Source organism: Lepidochelys olivacea (genome assembly GCF_965140295.1).
Source record: "Lepidochelys olivacea isolate rLepOli2 genome assembly, chromosome: 3".
NCBI classification, from domain to species: domain Eukaryota; kingdom Metazoa; phylum Chordata; order Testudines; family Cheloniidae; genus Lepidochelys; species Lepidochelys olivacea.
In genome coordinates, this window is record NC_140413.1 from 4,287,361 (window position 1) to 4,308,570 (window position 21,210).

The following is a 21,210-nucleotide window of genomic DNA, read 5'->3' on the forward strand; positions in this document are numbered from 1 at the left end:
GCCATGACCTTCAAAAGTCACATTACCTAAGAGGTTAAACATGACTTCGTTGTCAGTGTAGACGGGCACTGTGATGTTTAACACTGTGTCAGCTGCTCATGGGTAAAGCCTACTAGAACCATAGAGTTAACCAGATCACCACCCACTGACATGATGTTAAATGCCCTGGCACCCATCCACACTGAGTGCCAGTCGTGTGGGTGAAATCCTGGCCCTACTGAAGTCAGTGGGAGTTCTGCCTTTGACTTCAGCCGGGCCAGTGTTTCACCCCAGGTTAGAATCATAGAACCATAGGGCTAGAAGGGACCACAAGGGCCATCTAGTCTAACCCCCTGCCGAGATGCAAGATTTGTTGTGTCTAAAGTTAGTTAACGTGATTCCTCAAGGCTGTGTTCTAAGACAACCTAGTATTCAAACAAAGGTAGGGGATGGTGAGCTTCGAGGGTTTGGTCCTGGCCCATCTCTCGGATCAGAGCAACTGATTACTAGCAAACCTTTTCCTACAAGCCAGAGGCAGCAGTACAGTCCCTAAAGGCCCGTGAATCTCTTGGAACCCAGGTCTTCTGATCCTCTGCTGGTTTTTTGATCATGCCAGGGGCTTTATATGTTCTTTCTTTTTCTTTTCCTTTTTTGTTTGTTTGTTTGTTTGTTGAGGTCATGCTATCCTCTTAGTCTGTAAAACCATCTGTAATTATTTCTTGTAACTGCAGGATGAAGATAAAGCTGATCAGCTGCAGGTTTTTATTGCTGTTGGACTCAGTCCAGAAGCAATTCCTAATCATCCCTTGAAGAAGCTGCAAGTACCGCAGCAGCAGATGTCTTAGGCACTGTGCATTTGTCTTTTCTCCCACCCTTTGTCTTGTCTGTGTAGATTGTAATCTCTCTGGGACAGGGACTGCCTCTTTCTGTGTATCTGTGCAGTGCCCAGCACAATGGGGTCCTGATCTTGGTTGAGGTCTCTAGGAGCTTCCATAATAAAGATAAATAATAGTGATATCCTGCAGAAAGGATTCGTTGAGTCACAGAGTTTAAGACCAGAAGGGACCGTTAGATCCTCTAGTCTGAGCTGTATATCAAGACCAGAGAATTTCACCCAGTTATGTCTTCATTGAGCCCAGTAACTTGTGTTTGACTTACAGCATCTTCCAGAAAGGCAGCCATGAAGCCATCAAGATATGGAGAATCCACCACTTCCATTGGTAGTTTGTTCCATAGGGGTATCCATTGGTATGGCCAATCTGGGTACCCCTAAACAATAGCTAAGGAAGGGGAAGGTGGGAAGAGAGTAGGGTTTGGAGTGTACTAACCAGGCAATGTGCTTTGTATTTATGGTCCGTAGGGTACGGCCATGCAGCTCCAAGCACAGACGGTGGGAAAGTCTTCTGCATGTTCTACGCCCTGCTGGGGATCCCGCTCACACTCGTCATGTTCCAGAGCCTGGGTGAGAGGATCAACACCTTCGTCAAATACCTTCTGCACCGCATCAAGAAGTGCCTTGGCATGAGACGGACGGAGGTGTCCATGGCCAACATGGTCACTATTGGGTTCTTCTCCTGCATCAGCACCCTGTGCATTGGGGCCGCGGCATTTTCCTACTACGAGCACTGGAGCTTCTTCCATGCCTACTACTATTGCTTCATCACCCTCACCACCATCGGCTTCGGGGACTACGTGGCACTCCAGAAGGACGAGGCGCTGCAGACCAAACCCCAGTATGTGGCCTTCAGCTTCGTCTACATCCTGACGGGGCTGACCGTCATCGGGGCCTTCCTCAACCTGGTGGTGCTGCGCTTCATGACCATGAACGCCGAGGACGAGAAGCGGGATGCCGAGCACCGAGCGCTGCTCACCCACAACGGGCAGGCCAGCAGCGTGCACACCACGGACACCACCTCGTCCACCACCGCGGTGGGAGGGGGCGGCGGGGGCGGGGGCGGATTCCGCAACGTCTACGCGGAGGTGCTCCACTTCCAGTCCATGTGCTCGTGCCTGTGGTACAAGAGCCGGGAGAAGCTGCAGTACTCCATCCCTATGATCATCCCCAGGGACCTGTCCACCTCGGACACGTGCGTGGAGCAGAGCCACTCCTCGCCTAGCCGCTACCCCAACACCCCCTCCAACAGATGCTTCTGCAACGCCCAGCGCTCGGCCATCAGCTCCGTCTCCACGGGACTGCACAGCCTCTCGGCCTTGCAGGGACTCATGAAGCGCCGCAGCTCTGTGTAACTCCCCCGCCCCTCGCCCCCCGCCCCCACCATGCACACACAACACTGAGGACCCTTCGTTTTTAATATAGAGAGGAAACTTATGGAGACCAGCAGAACCGGGTGAAGGAAAACGGTCAGATTTTATTGAGATTCAACAGACCGATTCCAAAAGGGACAGCCCGAGAGACGGGGAGTATGTTGGCTGCACAAATGTGCGTGCAGACGAGTGTGTCTGTGCGTGAGTATATGGACGTATAGCTACAGATGTACACACGTGGGGAAGCTGGGAAGCTGTCTCTAATGCTCCTTTCATTGAGAAACTCTTTTGCATCATTTTGCAACAACTCCGTGAAATGTGAAACTTGAAGCGAATACACGGATAGCTTTTGAAACAGCCGACGGAGGGGTGCGCATCGGATCGGCTCTGGTACAGGCAGATCCCGTCTACGTTTGCATCTCTCTATTTATACCTCTCTGGACTGACAGGTGGACCTAGTGTCCTCTTAGCACATCTCCCTGCCCACGCCCTGCCCTAGATAAATACCTGGGCTACGCACCCCGCTGCACTTCTAACCTCACCCCACGCTGTCCCGGTGAGCCGGACGCGCCGGTATGTCATACACTTTGGGGGTAGCTTCGCAGCTGCACTGGAGGTTAAGAGAGAGTAGATGTGCGTGTGTTTTTGTGCACACGCCCAACTTTGTACCTTTCATGCAGGTCGGTCAGTTACACACACAAAATATTCCCAGCCAAAGAAGCAAGTAGGGGTCTTGGACAGGGGCTTTCTTCCTGTTTCCATCTCCTCCTCCCCAGGAGCTTCGCTGTGTTTCTGTAAAAGATGCACTGCCAGTTTCCCAGCATCTGCCGCATACCAGCTCACAGAGTGGCCACACAGTCATGTCTGCCTCTTAACATCACGCCATGGCCTCGGCGCTTGGCTGCATCGTTGTTACATGGCGTGACGTCAATGGCGTTGTGACATGACTCCCAACATAATCCCTTCGGTAATCCCATGGGCTGGTCCCAAATCCCATGGGACGCAGGACTGTGCTGCGACCTGCGGGGAGGTCTGGCACCAGGGACGAGTCTCTGCTCTTAGGCCAGCTGGAAAGGATTGTATGTTTTCTACTGGGGGATCAAAGCCAGAGGTGATATAAACACTGGGATCACTGACACATTGATAAGGCAGAGTGGGTCATAACTTACACGCCATAGGGGGAGACGTAGTTGATTCTATGTCTCCGACTAGAATGGTGCCACCCTTGCTGACACCCTTTCCACCCTAGCCGCGGGTAAGTTACATCAACCACTTCTTGATGGTTCCCACCTTTGACTTTCGGATCTAAGAGCATTACTAGCCGCGGCCCACCTGCTCATTCCTCCTCCGATAGTAGTCCCTGTCCCCTCGACATCATTTGCTAACATCGGTTCAGAAAAGAAAGGGGGGATTCCAGGGCAGCAAAGCCTCCTGGTTAAAAGTCGTGGCTGCATCACCGAGCAAATCAGGCTAAGAGGGTCTTAGGCAGAAGCTTTGTATATTCCTATGCACGTGATCCTGCCACAACAAGCTGGGTGTCACGTAGCCGGCTCTCTGATTCCGGCAGGACTGGGATGGAAATCAGATCTGGGCCAGGAGGAGTCCTTTTTTAACTGGTTCTAATTCACCAAACCGCAGGTTTGTGGCTGCTTATATATCGCAGCTGAGAGGTGGTTGAAAGCTACAACAATCCTTGAAGATGAGGAGATAGGCACCTCCTCTTGCATTTGGGCCAGCACCCCCTAAACCAAACCAGTGTATCCATCCATGTCAGGAAAGCGTAGAGACCCGCCCTAGACAGTGCAAGACGAGCCTGGAAAATAAAAGCGACCGACCCTTTCTGTTTATTATTTAATACAACCCTGTTGTGTTCTGAAGAAGGGTGTGTCTGCTCCATGGCTGATAGTGTCTAGGTCTCTTCCGTGGTGAGCAATAATGAAATGGGAGTGGGTGTTATGGACAAGTTTCTGTATCTAGCCATTTACGCATGGGTGGCTAACAAAACCATCTGTCTTCCCGAGTCTTAGCCACAAAGGGATGGGAATTGCACGTCGCTGGGCTGGGGAGACTTTCCTCCTAAGACGCTTGACGTTGAGTCCGGAGAAGCGGCTGCTGTGGCCTCCCCTTACATTTGGTTCTGCTCCGAAAAGGGACGGTCCAAAAGCACTCACTTCAGTGCTGCCCTTCCTCGTGGGATCTGGGTTCTTTCCTTCTCCCACATCAACGACCGCAATAGTTCAAGCGTTCGGTTGATGGTGAAAGAACAAATTCCAACCCCCCTCCTCGACAGCTGTATTTGCTCTGCTGGGCTCATGGGAATAAAGCATATATTTCCCACCATCTACCGCAGATAGGACTCTGGGCTACCCCGGTGGAGCAAATCTGATGGGTAAGAAGGGGCTGTTTTTACATAGCTATGCTCCTTTTCATGACCACAACTGCATTTTCATACGAACTCTGAGCAAGGGATCTGCAGGTAAGATCTGCTGCTACTCTGTGGCTGGCGGAGAAGAGTCGGGACTCGAGTGGGTGGGGCTACCGCATTCACACAGAGGGTTGCCACGTCCCCTTTTCTCCTCCCACACCCGCATCTGGGGAGTACCTCCCCGGTGCCTTTTTCGGCACATCGACTCTCAATATGCAACTTGTGCAGGGAAGCAGCTGCCGCGGGGGTGAGGCTGGGGCAGGCAGGGCTCTGGTAATTGTTTGTGGGCGCCCCATGGCATTGGGTGCCTTTCTTTCCCTTTCACAAGAAGAAGAGTTGATCAGAAATTCTGTACCTAGGTCATTTCTTCAGTTCAGTTGCCGATCTCCTGCTCGGCTTTTGTCCCCGTTGCTCCGTCCGGCAGTGGCAACGCGAGACGTCTGGGTCGGGAGGACCGCAATGGACAAACGCAGCACAGGGCAGGTGAGGCGGGAACCATCCCAAACACGACCCCAAGAGCTGATGCCCCCCAACAGGTGGAAGGCTCCATCCAAGTGCCAAGGAGTGCCATGGGGGGGATGGGCAGGGCGGAGAGGGAGGACTGCTTCGGTTACCGCCTGTCTCCTGTGGCTAAGGGTTAATGAAAGGCACCCTGGCTTTGGGGAGAAGCAGCCTGCCCTCCCCTCAGGCAGGTTCGCCCGCCCTTGCCTCTCCTTTCTGCACTCTGATCTCAATCCCATCATCAGCATAACCCAGGGGAGATCTTAGCCTCAGGGGTAGCCGCTGCTGGGCTGGAGAGGGCTCTGGGCAGGCAGGGGAGGGAATCATAATGTCAGTCGTTCCCAGGGACAGAGTCTGGCATGGGATCAAAGGCCCCTGGCGGGACAGGAAGCTGTGAGGATGCCAGGAGCAGCCCGCAGCCTCGCCCAGGATTTACCACCCCCCTGCACATCTCAAAGCAAGGTGGGGGCTGCGGTGACATCCCACCCCTCCCAGTGAGCCGAGGGCTTAAAGAGGCAGCAGTAAAGACGGATGGGCCCCAAATTTGACCTGCCTTTCCCCCTTCCCCTGATTTGTTTCTCTCTTTGCACGTTTCTTCCTGCTGAGGATCTCAAAGAGCTTCACAGATGTTAATGGGCTGAGCCTGCCAGCCCCACTCCGGGGCGGGGACGGGTCATTTGCCCCGTCCGACCCAAGGGAAACGCGAGGGGGCAGAGCGAGGTTATGTGGCTTGCCCAAGGCTGAAGGGAAGGTCAAGTAATAATGTGGAAACATACCCCAGCAGGTCTGAACAGCTGGTTCCCTGCCTGACTGGGCCCCAGCACCTGTTCATGGGCCCTCGGCACCCGGAGCGCCCATTAACACCTCTGTGTCAGCACTTAGGCTGGCTCAGGGACGGAGGGAAGGTGGCTCACGCTCTCCCAGTCCTGGGGCAGTCATGGCCCTCAGTGCAAGCTGGGACAGCCCTGAGGGTGTGCTACCCTGTGCCCCTTCCTCAGTGGCTCCTATCAGTCACAAAATACCCACGACATAAGAATCCCCAGGCCAAACCTCCACTTGCATTTGTCCACTCCCCACCCCTGACATGCTCCTATTCTGGGGCTCCCTTTGAGGTGGTGTAGAGATGGTGGAACCGGCTCTGCATCGGGCATGTGGAGACCACTTGCATGGGGGAATTCCCTGGGAGGCAGTTCACCCCTGGCCTCCAGCCCCTTTGTGCCAAGCCAGCTGTTGGGCAGGTGTGACTGCAGCCTCCAGGGTGCTGAGAACATGCAGGTCCCATGGCTCCTTTTGCCAGATCCGGGGAATTCCTTCTTCCAGTTCCGTTGCTCAGCTTTTTCCGAACGAAAACTGTGAAATAGACGCGTCAAATGAGAGAAAGCCTTGGCTCCAGACAGGCCATTTTTGATACGTCGCACAAATGAGAAACTTCATTTTCCTCAATAAAAAAATGATAAGGTTCCGCAATACAAACGATCCACAACCCCTCCCCCCCACCCGAGTTAGGGGAGAGAGATTGCCCACGAGATTCATTTCAAAACGTAGCCAAATAATATGTCCCCAAAAGTTCCAGGGTGAAATCCTGGCCCTCCCTGACATCAGTGGGCTTTTTGCCATTGATTTCAATGGTGCCAGCATTTTACCCCACATTGGGCCAGTCTTCATATCTTCTTCTTTCGACACAGATGCTTCCACTGAGGTTTCATCCCAGAGTGTGTCTGTTTGTCCCACGTACTGCAGCACAGAAGGCCAAAAACAAAACCAATTCCCCAAGTCATAATCAAGGGGAGCAAGGCAACGAGAAATCTGTCTCAGTTCTCTGTGAGGCACTGCCCAAATGCACTGCTGCATCACAGAGACCTCTCTGTCCAGGACGTGCATTAAAGAGCTAGCAAGCCACGCTTCAGTGCACTTGCTAAACTAAAATTGACAACAAGCAGTCAAGTCCTATCAACCCTACATCGGCAAACAAGTGTGCACAGCCCAGCACTCCTGCGCAACTCCAGTCTAAACAAGTGTGTATGGCCCAGTGCTCAGGAGCAACCCTGCAATAACAATCCCTAAGGAGAGGGAAACGACCCTGAAAGGAAACAAGCTTCTGTTTCGTGTTCCCTGTGCCAATGCATTATCCATGCATCTTGCTGCAGAGAAAAGGCGGGGGGGAGATACCAAGTCCACAGCTGGACCAGAAGTGCCCAGAGTTGAGGGTGGATTTAGACCTGAGGGGCTGGTTCAGCCCATTCTAAACTTAGAGTTCAAGCACAAAGTTCAGACCCAGATCTCAGGGCTATTAGGATCCCAGGTTTTGGTCCAGCAATGGGGGTGGCCTTTCGGGGTATGTCTATACTGCAATGTAAGCCCATGCTTGAGCCCTGGCTCCAGGCTAACCCCCTTTGGGTCTATACTGCAACCGTGCTAACCCAGGGCTCGGACCCAGGGCATGGCAGCTCCCAACAAATGCAGATAAGGTCAGCTTGTAGGTAAGAATGTATGGGCTGGCCCTAGGGTAAACAGAGATCGTCTAACAGAGAGAGTCCAGCGAAGGGCAACAAAAATGATTAGGGGACTGGAACACATGACTTATGAGGAGAGGCTGAGGGAGCTGGGATTGTTTAGCCTGCAGAAGAGAAGAATGAGGGGGGATTTGATAGCTGCTTTCAACTACCTGAAAGGGGGTTCCAAAGAGGATGGCTCTAGACTGTTCTCAATGGTAGCAGATGACAGAACGAGGAGTAATGGTCTCAAGTTGCAGTGGGGGAGGTTTAGATTGGATATTAGGAAAAACTTTTTCACTAAGAGGGTGGTGAAACACTGGAATGCGTTACCTAAGGAGGTGGTAGAATCTCCTTCCTTAGAGGTTTTTAAGGTCAGGCTTGACAAAGCCCTGGCTGGGATGATTTAACTGGGAATTGGTCCTGCTTTGAGCAGGGGGTTGGACTAGATGACCTTCTGGGGTCCCTTCCAACCCTGATATTCTATGATTCTATGATTCTATGATTCTATCAGAGAGGTCGCCGTGTTAGTCTGGATCTGTAAAAGCGGCAAAGAGTCCTGTGGCACCTTATAGACTAACAGACGTATTGGAGCGTGCGCTTTCGTGGGTGAATACCCACTTCGTCGGATGCCTGCAGTGGAAATTTCCAGAGGCAGGTATAAATATGCAGGCAAGAATCAGGCTCGGGATAACGAGGTTAGTTCAATCAGGGAGGTTGAGGCCCTCTTCTAGCAGTGGAGGTGTGAACACCAAGGGAGGAGAAACAGCTTGTGTAGTTGGCGAGCCAGTCACAGTCTTTGTTTAATCCTGAGCTGATGGGGTCAAATTTGCAAATGAACTGAAGCTCAGCAGTTTCCCTTTGAAGTCTGGTCCTGAAGTCTTTTTGCTGTAGGATGGCGCCCTTTACATCTGCTAGTGTGTGTCCAGCGAGGTTGAAGTGTTCTCCTACAGGGTTTTGTATAGTTGTCACGGAGTCCCTGGGCGATGCTCTGGAACTGCTCCCCGTGAAGCCAGGCAGGACTCTGGGGAAGTCTCCTTCCTGTGAGCAGCCTGTCTGCAGGACACACAGCTCACACAGCTTCCACCTTCCTGGGTCTGACCTCGGAGCCTTCAGCCTCCTCTGCCCCTCCGTGCGCTTCCCCCAGCGAGTCCGCTCAGGCGGGGCTCCTGAGGAAGCCAGAGGGTCCTGCCCCCCAACTCCGCAGTCAGACGGGACTCTCAGCCAGCCAGTAAAACAGAGGTTTATTAGACGACAGGAACATGGTCTAACACAGAGCTTGTAGGTGCAGAGAACAGGACCCCTCAGCCGGGTCCATTTTGGGCCCAGTGAGCCAGACAACCACGTCTGCCCTTTACTCCATGTCCCAGCCAGCCCCAAACTGAAACTCCCTCCAGCCCCTCCTCCTCTGGGCTTTGTTCCTTTCCTGGGCCAGGTGGTCACCTCATTCCTTTGTTCTCCAACCCTTCAGCTTTCACCTTGCAGGAGGGGAAGGGCCCAGGCCATCAGTTGCCAGGAAACAGGGTGTCGGCCATTCTCTGTGTCCAGACCCCTGCACACACCTGCCCTCTAGGGCTCTGCAATGATCATACCCCCTTACCCCACCACCTAGATACTTAAGAACTGCATAGGGGAAACTGAGGCACCCCCACAATATTCGGAGGAAACATTAAGAACAGTCCCACTTCGTCACATTGCCGTTCCTAATATCTGCTTTGGGTCCATTTATCCTTTTACGTAGGGCGATTTATCAAGTGATCCATCCCCTGTCGTCCGCTCCCAGGTTCTGGCAGTCAGAGGTTTAGGGAAACCCAGAGCATAGGGTTGTGTCCCTGACAATCTTAGCTACAGATTTTCTTATAGACAATAGCTATAGACAATCTTAGCTGTAGCCACTGATGCACTGATCCTCCATGAACTTATCTTGTGTCACTGGAATCTGGTATGCAGCTTGCCCTTAAAAGCAAGATGTAGTCAAACAGGCTGATGTACTGCATAAACCCTGACTATAAGGGTGCGGTCGGAGGGGGGACAGCAGGCAGAGGTGGAAACCCTCATCGGTAAAGGTGCATATTTATGGAAAAGGTAAAGGAGGGGGAGGGAGATCAGTGGCACTTGGCCTCCTGGGGGAAACTGGTTTTTGCCTAAAAAATGGAAGCTACTGCTTTACACACACACACACACACATGGACGGGGAGAGCACACACAAAGCTCAAACTATGGAGGGGAAAAGGGAAACATTTTGGACACAATTTTTTAACAATAACAAAAAAGAAAAGAAATCTAGACTGGTTTTCACCAAACCACCTGAAAAACTGTCACTGGGGGAGCCCAGGCTCTGCCCGGATAAGAAGCTCCATGGGCAATGAGATAAGGCAGAAGTAGTTTGTGCCCAGGGCTCCAACCCCCAGCTCGGTGCAAGGCAGCTGCAGAGCATTTGGGCGTTCTACGTGGGTGCACGTAGAGAGCCGTCTGGTTTCATTTTCCTGCCAAGTGTTTTGCAAAGCAAAAGCAAAATCTCTCGTCCCTCTCACCTTCCCTGACCCCTTCTTCCCAATCGATAGTCTCCCGAGTTCCATCCCTCCACAGACACCAAAGCCATGAGCGGAGATCATATTCGGGACCTTCTGCACCCAAAGCACAGCGCTCTGTCTCCTTGGGCAAAAGGCGCCCCTCTGCTAGCTGCGAGTCCATAGCAGGCTCTTATAACTGTTGGCACCTCCAGGGCGGGACACGGTAACACGCACTAAGCAGCGGATTCCCCACACTGGTGATTTTATAACTTGAGGTAGCTGGGTTAGCGGTGACAAACAATGTAACACAACTGTTCCCAGAGCAGCATTTTCAAAGCACGAGCCAAACCCATGTCTCACCTTTTAATGAATGAAAAATGTGTTTCTAATACTTGATGACATGTACATACTGTTAGATATGAGAAGATATTTATTATAGATGAAGGTATATTCATCATATCTCTATAAATATATAAATATCGATCGTAAAGGAGCATTTGGGGGGAATTTGGAACAGGGTTTTAATGACTCTGGGACGTTTTCTCTTAGCATCTTTCTCATCTTTAGACATGGAGAGAGTTAAACACCGTCAGACAAAGGTTATCTGTTTCTCATGCCAAAGCATATTTGTACTGCTGTTTTACTTTCATTATAGAGAGAAATAAAGTCTGATTCAAAGCTCAGCGTTGCTTCTGCCTTTTCTTCTCAAGGGACAATCTGGATTATATTCAGATTACTTACGAGTCTTTGCACTACTGTTGCAGCCCTAATTGAGATCACAGCCTCATTGTGCTAGGTCAGGGTGTGCAAACTTTTTGGCCCAAGGGCCACATCTGGGTATGGAAATTGTATGGCGGGACATGAATGCTCACAGGATGGGGAGGTGGGGAGGGCTCTGGCTGGGGGTGCGGTCTCAGGGGTGGGGCCGGAAATGAGGAGTTCACTATGTGGGAGGGGGCTCCAGGTTGGGGCAGGGGTTGCGGGGGGAGGAGAGGGGAGGGCTCCAGCTGGGGATGTGGGCTCTGGGGTGGGCCTGGGGATGAGGGGTTGGGGGTGCAGGGGGTTGCACTGGGCTGAGACAGAGGGGTTTGGAGGGCAGAAGGGGGATCAGGGCTTGGGCAGGGGGTTGGAGTGCAGGAGGGGTGCAGGCTCCAGGCGGTGCTTACCTCAAGCAGCTCCCAGAACCAACGGCATGTCCCGCCCCCAGCTCCTATGTGGAAGCACAGTCAGGTGACTCTGCACTCTGCCCTGTCTGCAGGCGCTGCCCCTGCAGCTCCCATTGGCCTCAGTTCCCAGCCAATGGGCGCTTTGGGGGCAGCGCTTGGGGCGGGGGCAGCATGTGAAGCCCCCTGGCTGCCCCTATGTGTAGGAGCCGAAGGCAGGACATGCCACTGCTTCCGGGAGGTACATGGAGCGGGGCAAGCCCCCAACCCCACTCCCCGGCTGGAGCACCGGAGAAGGGCAAGCCCCAGACCCTGCTCACTGCCGGGAGCTTGAGGGCCAGATTAAAATGTCTGGAGGGCTGGATGCAGCCCCTGGGCCGGTGTTCGCCCACCCCTGTGCAAGGTCCTGTAAATGCCCATAGCAAGAGATAGCCCTTACCCCAAAGAGCTAAATAGACAAGGAAGAGAGGGGAAGGGACTTGCCCTAGGTCACTGGCAGACATGGGACTAGAAACTAGGAGTCCTGAGGCCCATGCTCTGCCTACTGGACTACACTGCTTCTCAGGATCAAACTGGAGCTGAATTTTATCTTCACAGTCAGCAGATAAGTTTATGAGAACTATCTGCTACAGGCAACCAAGCTGCAAGATGCTGGCCTGGTCCCTTACCTGAACTCCCCCTTCCAATACCTTCTGCAGTACTGCACCCAGATTTTTAATTAGCTGTTTCCTTCCTGAAATTGTTTCCTTCCTTGGCTTGTTGTTGCAGAGCTGCCTGCAAGGACTGGGCTGCACACGCTGCACGCGAGAAGGAACAAGGACCAGGAGAGATGGGAATTCAAGGAGAGACTAGGAGCAGCTGGATAGAGAAACTAGGGTGTCACTCCGCGAGCTGCGAGTCCATAGCGGAGGGGGAGCCAGCAGAGCAAGGGGCCCCTCAGCAGTTAGAGAGAAGTCTGGGAACAGAGAAAGAACCCGAGAAGAGATGGAGAACAAAGGGGAATGGGAGCAGAAGGGACTAAGGGGATGGGAACGAAGCAAGCAAGGAGTGTGGGGGCCTGGGAACCTAGATCTTGGAGTCCAGGGATCTAATCCTAAACCAGCTGTCTGCCAGTGGGGTCCAGGCATCTGCCATTTCTTTGCACTTGTATTTATTTTTGCATCTCTGAAATGTGAAGGTTTCTTAATTAGAAGAGCCTGTTCTCCTGCCTCCTGACATTTCCCATGGAAAAAGCTGAAGCCTTGTGTTTTTCCAGGACTTCTGCCTCGTTTGACCAGCCCCTGGATCTTCTCAGAAAGTCCTGGGGCCGCTTGTGAAGGCAGAAGCCTTCAGAGTTATTGCCGTCGGAGCCTGTCACCACAGTAACACTGCGACACAAGGGGACACGTGATGGCAGGGGCAGCGTAGGCCACATCATGCAGGCCTCAGTCCGATCACCTCCCTCTGAGAAGCTGAGATCTAGCTAGCTAACGTCTTCTACTGCTGTCCATCAGTGGAGCAGGTCAGCACTTATGATCTGATGGGAAATACCAGAATTTGCCAGATAAATTTGATCTCATCTTTCCTCCCCGCCTCTGCTTTGTTTGCAACAGCACTTTTTTCTTCTTATTATTATTATTATTTGTCTTACCATAGTGCCTTGGAGTCATGAACCAGGACTCCATTGTGCCAGGTGCTGTACAAACACAGAACAATAAGGCAATCTGGACCGGCTCTTATTCTGTGTTAATAGCACACCCTAGCTATCTATCTTCAGTACCTACACAGCACCTATTACCCTAGTTTCTGAGCACCTCACAGTCTTTATTGTGTTTATCCTGATAATTCTGCTGTGAAGTGGAGCAGTGCTATACTCCCATGGTGAAGATGGGAAACTGAGGCACAGGGTGGATAACTGACTTGCCCAGGGTCATGCAGGAGGCAGAACAGGAAACTGAGCCATCACTCAGCCATCCTTTTCCTCCACCCTGTTCCTGACTCGGGGTTCTGCATCTGACTGTAACATGGTAATTAATAGAGCACAACAGTATCTGAGGGGCTGATCCAAAGCCCACTGAAGTCAATGGAAAGATACCAAGGACCAGCTAAGTTCTCACTCCTGCTTCCTGGCAAGGGTGCTGCAAGGTGCAATGCTCGTGTCCCTGGACCTTCCAGTGACTGAGCTCCAGCTCAGATCCCGTCATCCCCAAATCTACCAGAGAAAGCTAAAGACGGGCTGGAGCCCACCAAACAGGCGGGCGGATCAACGAAGCTCAGGGCAGTGGCAGGCGTCACTGAGGCAGGGAGAGCCTCTCTTGATGACGTGGTTAGCAAAATGGGTCCAAGTGCCTTTTGGGGAGGAGGGGGAATACCTGGGGACTGGCTGTCCTACAGCACTCCATGTGCTCCTCCACCAGGGCCCCTGTGGGGAGGGTACGGGGGACTCTCCGACAAGCCACCGGGTGAGGAATCCCTGCTCCTGCCCCTCGCAAAACAATTCCTCTTCCGGGCCGTGCGGGGTCCCAGGCAGCTGAGTCAACTTAGAGGGGAAAGCAGGTGTCCCGTTGCAGAGCAAGGCTCTAAGAACTTCCTACCCAGCTTCTTTCTGAGGCCACCCTTCTAACGCAGCTGAGCTGCCCAGTTGTCACCCCACCCTCCATGTCTGATCAATCCAAACAAACTGATGCAGTAAATTCATAACTTCCACAGATCCTTTGATAAAACAGCTTTCCACTCACAGTTCCTCAGCCACCCCCCAACTGCCACGATACCGTCAGAGCCCCAACTTTCCACTGACAGCCCCTCAGCCACCCCCCAACGGCCACGATACCGTCAGAGCCCCAACTTTCCACTGACAGCCCCTCAGCCACCCCCCAATGGCCACGATACTGTCAGAGCCCCAACTTTCCACTGACAGCCCCTCAGCCATCCCCCAAAGGCCACGATACCGTCAGAGCCCCAACTTTCCACTGACAGCCCCTCAGCCACCCCCCAACGGCCACGATACCGTCAGAGCCCCAACTTTCCACTGACAGCCCCTCAGTCACCCCCCAACTGCCACAAAACCTTCAGAGTCCCAATGTTCCACCCAACGGTCCTAGGCCCCCAACTCTCATGGGTCCTTTGGGGCCCGAGCCTTCCACCAGACAGACCCACAAATAACCTCAGCTGCCAAGAACTTTGTGGGAAGGTCAGGGGGACCCCAGGGCCTGTTCAGGGGGCGAGGACATATGCCCCTGCCCATGCTGTACCTCTTCTGTGGCTGAAGCAGACTGATCTTCTTTCCGAGAAGATTGTGCACAGTCCCTCACCAGGTCCACACGGGGAGACGTAAGCTCCTTGCTCCGTGCCCTAATAGGCCCAGCGGCTTGGTTTTTTGAGCCCACTCACCGGAATTCGTTTTCCAACATTAAGTAACATTAGGAGATATTAGGATATTTTTGCTTCAGTACCCAATCCCTGCTTAGCAGGCACCCAGCTGTCAATTGGGAACGTATGGAGGTGCCACCCTGTTTCCGGCGTGGAGAGGGAGACACAAGAAATCAAACACATCCTGGCAGTGGGGGTGATTTTAATCTCTGTATTCCAAAGGAGGGGAGGGGAAGGAAAGGAAGGGAATTGCCTGCGATGGGATTTGGCCAAGACCTGGAGGCTAGCACGTCTTCTTGGAGAGCAAACAGCACAAGCTCTGTAATGACCGTGTGTGGTCAGGAGCTCAGTTTTACGTCTCATCCAGACGACAGCACCTCCCGCAGGCCCAGCACAGCACCCTCTGGGTCATGTGCCCTATTGATTGAGCAGCAGCCGCACTTCCCACCGCATCCTGGGAGGTCTCCCACTCCAATACTGACCAAATCCCATCCTGTTTAACTAGTGAGACATGGTGGGTTCCCAGTCCATGGCGCTTGTCCCCTGGCTCCTTGCCTGGGCCAGGTTTCAGAGCTCGCTGAGTCACACACCAACACACCTGGCGATAATCTTTCAAATAATTGCCCTTTTCTGCCAGTTTCGCAACCGCTTTTCTTTTTACGTGGATAATATGTGCTCAGTTCACACCAAGTCGATAGCAGCCCTGAGACGCCCTCTAATCTAATAACATTAAGCCCTGAAAGGAAGAAATCTGCCCTGGCTTACCGCGAGAGCTGCTTATCTCATGAGCCGCTCCATCCCCAGTGCACACAGGGTTCAGGCCCGACCAGGCTCGGGTACCAGACGCTCCCTGAAAGGTATATGCCAGCAAAGGATTTTTCTCCCCGGTTGCTCCGCTTGTACCTCTCTGAATTGTAGCAACCCACCATCCACTCTGCCATAAGAGGCCCCCAACACATTCAGAGTGGGACACTCGAGGGCAACATTAGCTATTGACTTCAAGGCAGCAGCTGCTCCTCTTGCCCACCGCAGTAGCTCCCAAAGCAACAGAACATTGGATCCCAAGGTCCCAGCTCACCTCTGAGCTGCCATAGACATAGCACCCCTGTGACGCTGGCAGGCCGGGTGCCAGCTCATGCCCAGGTCCCCAGGTCTTCGTGGGACACTGACAGATACCTAGCTAGACTCACCCCTGTGTGTTAGCCCTGCTGAAATGGGTACCAGAGTGATCAAAAGGTGTTAGTGTTCAGACTTTGTCGAATACTTGGTGAGTTGCTGCATCTCACTTACTGGCATCCCACCTTGTAAGGTCAGATCTGAACAGTTGTATTGTGAGCCCAGACAGGAGAGAGAGGTAACTAGCAGGAAGGGTGATCTTCGGCAGTAGGTGTTACGCCCTTCCCAAAAGGAAAGGTCCGTTGATACCAGAGGAGATACTGTGGGACATGGCAACTGGAATTTCTCTACCTATCATCAACAAGAGGACAACAGACGTTTTTGTTGTTATTCTGCCTCCTCCCATGATGATGAGTCACGCAGGGAACTGCTCCCATCAGCCAGAAGAGACTAAAACCCCTAAGAAGAAGGAATTGCTGAGCCCGCTGCTGCTTGGACTCTATGGGGCAAAGTTTTCTAGGTATAAATAAGAGATCCCAGCTGCTTAGCCTGGGTTAGCCCTAAAGGACATCTAGAGCTTGCTGATTATAGAAGCGTCTATTACCTTTTAAAACTTAAGAGTATAACTCATTGGTGTATCTATTTTTACCTGCTTTAACCTTGTCAATAACTCTCTGGTTTTCTTTTCAATCAACCTTTATATAGTTTATTATAGGATTGGCTACAAGCATTGTCTTTGGTGTGAGACCAAAGGTACAATTGACCTGGGATAAGTGACTTGTTCTTTGAGACTGGGAGTAACCTGAATACAGCTAAAAGAACAGGAAGACTTGTGGCACCTTAGAGACTAACAAATTCATTTGAGCATAAGCTTTCGTGAGCTACAGCTCACTATTTGTTAGTCTCTAAGGTGCCACGAGTCCTCCTTTTCTTTTAGTGGATACATACTAACACGGCTGCTACTCTGAAACCTGAATATAGCTGTGATTCTTGGTATCAGGGACCCTCTATCACAAAGGCAGGCTCACCTGGGTGGCGAGACAGGTCGGTGTACCCAAGGGGACTGTCTGGGACTCCATGTGAGGGCTATTATAGTGCCTGGGGACTTTACACTTGACCACTGGTTGGTGAGATCTAAGTATAGAACTCACAGCCAATGTGGGGTTTGTGCCCTGGTTCCTACCGGTCTGACCTGAGATAGGCACCCATGCTTTTGAGTCACTGCAGGCAGTGTTACCGGTGTCTCTCTTCTATCTCTGCAGCACCTTTCCATCCTAGATCACTTTAGAAACTCAGTGCAGGGACCATATCACTCGCTGCTGAAATGCAGCCACAGAGATCAAGTACAGCAGGAGTTTGACAGCACCCAGCAACCTCCTGCCCTGCTTTCCTGTCCAGGGCCTTACGAGACTCTAAGGGTATGTCTACATTGCAATTAAACGTCCATGGCTGGCCCAGGTCAACTGACTCAGACGTGTGACGCTCAGGCTGTGGGGCTGTTTGTGATGGAGGTGTTTGGGCTCAGGCTGGGGCCTGGGCTGTAGGGGGGAGGCTCCAGCCCAAGTCCGAACATCTACAATTAAACAGCCCCGTAGCCCAAATCAGTTGACACAGGCCAGCCACCAGGGTTTAACTGCAGTGCAGACGTACCCTAAGACACTGCTGTGGTGAACACAGGTCTCGCCCCTCTCCTGCGCATTTCCTACCAGCTAGCTTAGCTACCAGCTAGCTACCAGCCCCTCAGCCACCCCGCAACCAGCTAGCTACCAACTCCCCGCTCAGCTTGCTGGCTTCTGTGACGCCCTTTCTCAGGGCCTGTCTGCACTTGGAAAGCTACAGCCATAGATACTACCTATGCCAACAGGAGGGGTTCTCCCGTAGGCAATCCACCTCCCCAAGACGCGGTAGCTAGGTCGACAGAAGAATTCTTCCACCAACCTAGCCCTGTCTACAGGGGAGGCTAGGTTGGCTTCGCTACACTGCTCAGGGAGGTAGAGTTTTTATATCCCTGAGTGACGTACCTTTTGAAGGTAGACCAGGCCTCCGGCACCGAGCTCTTCCACACAACGCATGGGGAGCCAAGGCTGAGGATTCTCAGCCAGCCCAGTCCTGGTTTCCGGAGTGAGAGCATTGGCTTCTGATCACCGCAGGAAATCCAGCACAAGATCTAGGCACCCACTAAGTCCTATTTTAGCCCTGTGGGCTGAAGTGGGACTTTAATGCTGCCTACGCATCACATTCAGTCCCCTGGACAGGGATGAATTTCACCCCGTGAGCGCTCCCATTTCTTTGTACATCCCTGTACAAATATTTACAATCCACTGTAACTATTTAAAATTCTTCCCTGTGATTAGGGAGCACGGCGGCCTTCCTGCAGCGCATTAGCTGCCTTGTAGGAGAATTAGTGGTTATTTATGCTACTGGCTTAATTTGGGAACAAGATGCAAATGATCCCAGGAAAATAAGAAAGGAGAAGTCTTGCCATCCCCTCTCCTGCTGGGGTATCTGTCTGGTTCTCGTCACCAGCTCGTGGTGCAAACGAAAATGCTCCTGAGAAACCTGTGCTGGCAATGAATCTCGTGGTGGCTTGCTAACCAGAGACGCACAGGAGCAAGGGATGGGGTGGGGAATATGTGTCCCCTGCAGTGTGGGTCTGTCTACATGCATTGTAACCTGGGCTCCGACTCAGGTTTGAGCCCAGCATCCCCTACCGTCCCCCACAAATCTGCCTGACTCAGGCCAGGAAGCACTAGACCCAGCCCAAGTCCTGTGGTGAGCCAGAAGTGTGCTGTGGCGTTCTGCAGTGTGGATGCAGCTCAAGCCACAGACCCGAGTCAGAAGGGGAGTGCTGTACGGACGTGTTAGCAAGGCTGTGAGGCCCGTGTCCAGCAATTTGTAAACCCAGGCTTACAATGCAGTGTGGACAATCACGTGCAAGCCCACGAGCCCATTCAAGTCTCTAAGCCTGGGTCCCACAGACCCAGGTTTACAATGCAATGTAGACATACCCTGTATCGCTAATCTAGTCTAGCTATGGGATTTCCCAAATATTTGCCACTTGGGAATCTAAGCACTGGCCCTCCATTGAGAGAGAAACGGTTGTCTAGTGACTACTGCACTGAACAGGGACACAGGAGATCTGTTTTCGGTTCCTGATTTAGCCACAGGCTCCTTGTCTGCCCTTCGGCCACTCACTTCATTGCGCCCCTGTCTGAAAAGGAGAGAACAACCTAACAATTGCGAGCTTTACAGGTAGAGACCATCTCCCACTATCTCTCCGTTTGTGCAGCGTCCGGGCATTCTGCAGCTTCTGCCTTCGGGCATGGGCTTTAGGCAATGGAACTAGACTGGGTCACTTCCCCCTTTCAGTTTTAGTGGAGCTGCTCAAAAAACGCCAAATAAGGTTTGTGGGAGACTTGGGGGTAGGGGAGGGGGTATTTGTTTGGTTTTTTAATTTTCCAGGGGGGAAAAAGCAGGTTTTTTTAAATGAAAAAACAAAAGTGAAAACCAAACATTCTGGTTTTTCAAAGCAATTTCCAGAATGTTTGGTTTTCACTTTTGTGAAAGGGTTTGGGTTTTAAAAAAAGGCTTTTCATTGAAAATTTTGACCAAAACACTTTTGTTGAAAAGCCACGTTTTTGTTGAAAAAAATGATTGGATGAAAACGTTTCTCCCAGCTCTGGTCAGTTCCATTTTCAGCTTCTCATGCATTGTTACAGTGTGGCGGAAATTCTGATTTCTTAAGACCTACTTTTGTTGGGGGAGTTTTTAACACCCCTGGAAATCATGGAATCATAGAAATGTCTGGCTGGAGGGGACCTTAAGAGACCATGTAGTCTGACCCTCTGCGCTGAGAGGACCAAGCAAACCTAGACCGTCCCTGACAAGTGTGTTTTTCCAGCCTGCTCTTGAAAAGCTCCAGTGAGGGGGATTCCACAACCTCCCTTCGAAGCCTATTCCAGAGCTGAACTCCCCTCAGAGTTAACAAGCTTTTCCTAATATCTAATCTAACTCTCCATTGCTGCAGAGTAAGCCCATTACTTCTCCTCCTACCTTCAGCGGAGACGGAGAACAACTGATCCCCATTCTCTTTATGACAGCCCCTGACACATCTGGAGACTGTTATCAGGTCCCTCAGGTGTTTTTTGTCTTTAAACTAAACATGCCCAATGTTTCTCCTGGTCCTGAGGTGTGTGAAAACAAGGTCAAATTGCAACTACCTCAGCAACAAGATTTGAACTTGGAAACTTCGCCACTACACAACAGACGACTACTAGCTGGGCTAAGGAAGAAGCTGTAACAAGCTGTTGTGTGTTGGCCCCTTAAAGGGCCAACACACAACCCTGCCAAAACCAGTGTCTCTTTCATTAAAACTGTCGAAAATTTGCTTGATTGTGGCATTGTCCCTTTAAGAAACATACCAGAGGTACAGCTAGACATGTTCTGATCTTGTTCCCTAGGCTGTCTGGTAGGTTCATATTTGGTCAGGAAGATAATTAAAATACTCAAATACCTTTAATTAAGGGAGTTAATTGACTCTAAATCCTTCCACATGGCTGCAGAGAAGCCATCGCAGGAGGGGTAATTGATCAAGTTTGTTTTTAACAGGATGTGTCCATAAGGCTTAGCTAATACAGAGAGGGTGACGTAAGGCCTGTGTGTTTTGGATGCCGCAGTCTCTCTGCCTGCAAACATTAATCTTTCATGGAGCCTTTGCTTTGCTGCGCTCGGCTGCTGCTTATACATTGTGACATGTCTCGAAGCACGGCTCCGGTGGTGCACTTCCACGGCCTCCGTATAACAGAAATTCCTTTCAGAGCGCCAATTCCTTCACGCTCCTGATTAGCACTTGTCCACGCCCCCCCCCCCCACACACACACACTGTCTAGGTCGCAGCTGGTGCTTTCAGTACGTTTTCATATTGGTGCACAAACAAGCATGGGACTTTTGCAACTTTAAAAATGGCTGATTATTTAGGGTGCCCCGTACCACAGGAATCCAGAGGCCAAATGAATTTAAATGTTCCTAATAATGTCTACCCTGGACCCTGACCTGACCTCTCACTTTTCAGGATGATCAGACTTTGGGAGCAGAATTTAGAGAGGGTGGAAAATTCAGCTTTCCGCAGCTTCAGATCCATCTCTCGAGAAGGTACCATGTCTCCATAATAAAAGCAACACAGCTCTTAAGATGAGAACCTACTCTCAGAGCTGAGGAATGACGTGATCTGTTCCCATCTCCCTGTCTCTCTTCCTTCAGTCTGTTTATGGCCCTAATTCAGGTCATTTTCCCTTTAGATTATAAGCTCTGTATGTTTTGTACTTGTTAGCAATATAGGACTTATGACACACAGTACGGAGGTTCTGATTCCAACCACTAGAGGGCAGTGGTACATAAGAACATAAGAA

At 51.6% G+C, this 21,210-nt stretch overlaps 1 protein-coding gene across 1 annotated transcript in view; it reads left to right on the forward strand.

Annotated features, from left to right (window-relative positions):
* Positions 1 to 2,246, forward strand: part of KCNK3 (potassium two pore domain channel subfamily K member 3) — a 66,843-nt gene extending 64,597 nt beyond the window's left edge. The window contains exon 2 of the mRNA XM_084623273.1: positions 1,340 to 2,246. Within this exon, the coding sequence (XP_084479399.1) occupies positions 1,340 to 2,226 (887 nt within the window). The 3' untranslated portion in view covers positions 2,227 to 2,246. The remainder of the gene's footprint in view (positions 1 to 1,339) is intronic.
* The last annotated feature ends 18,964 nt before the right edge of the window (positions 2,247 to 21,210 follow it).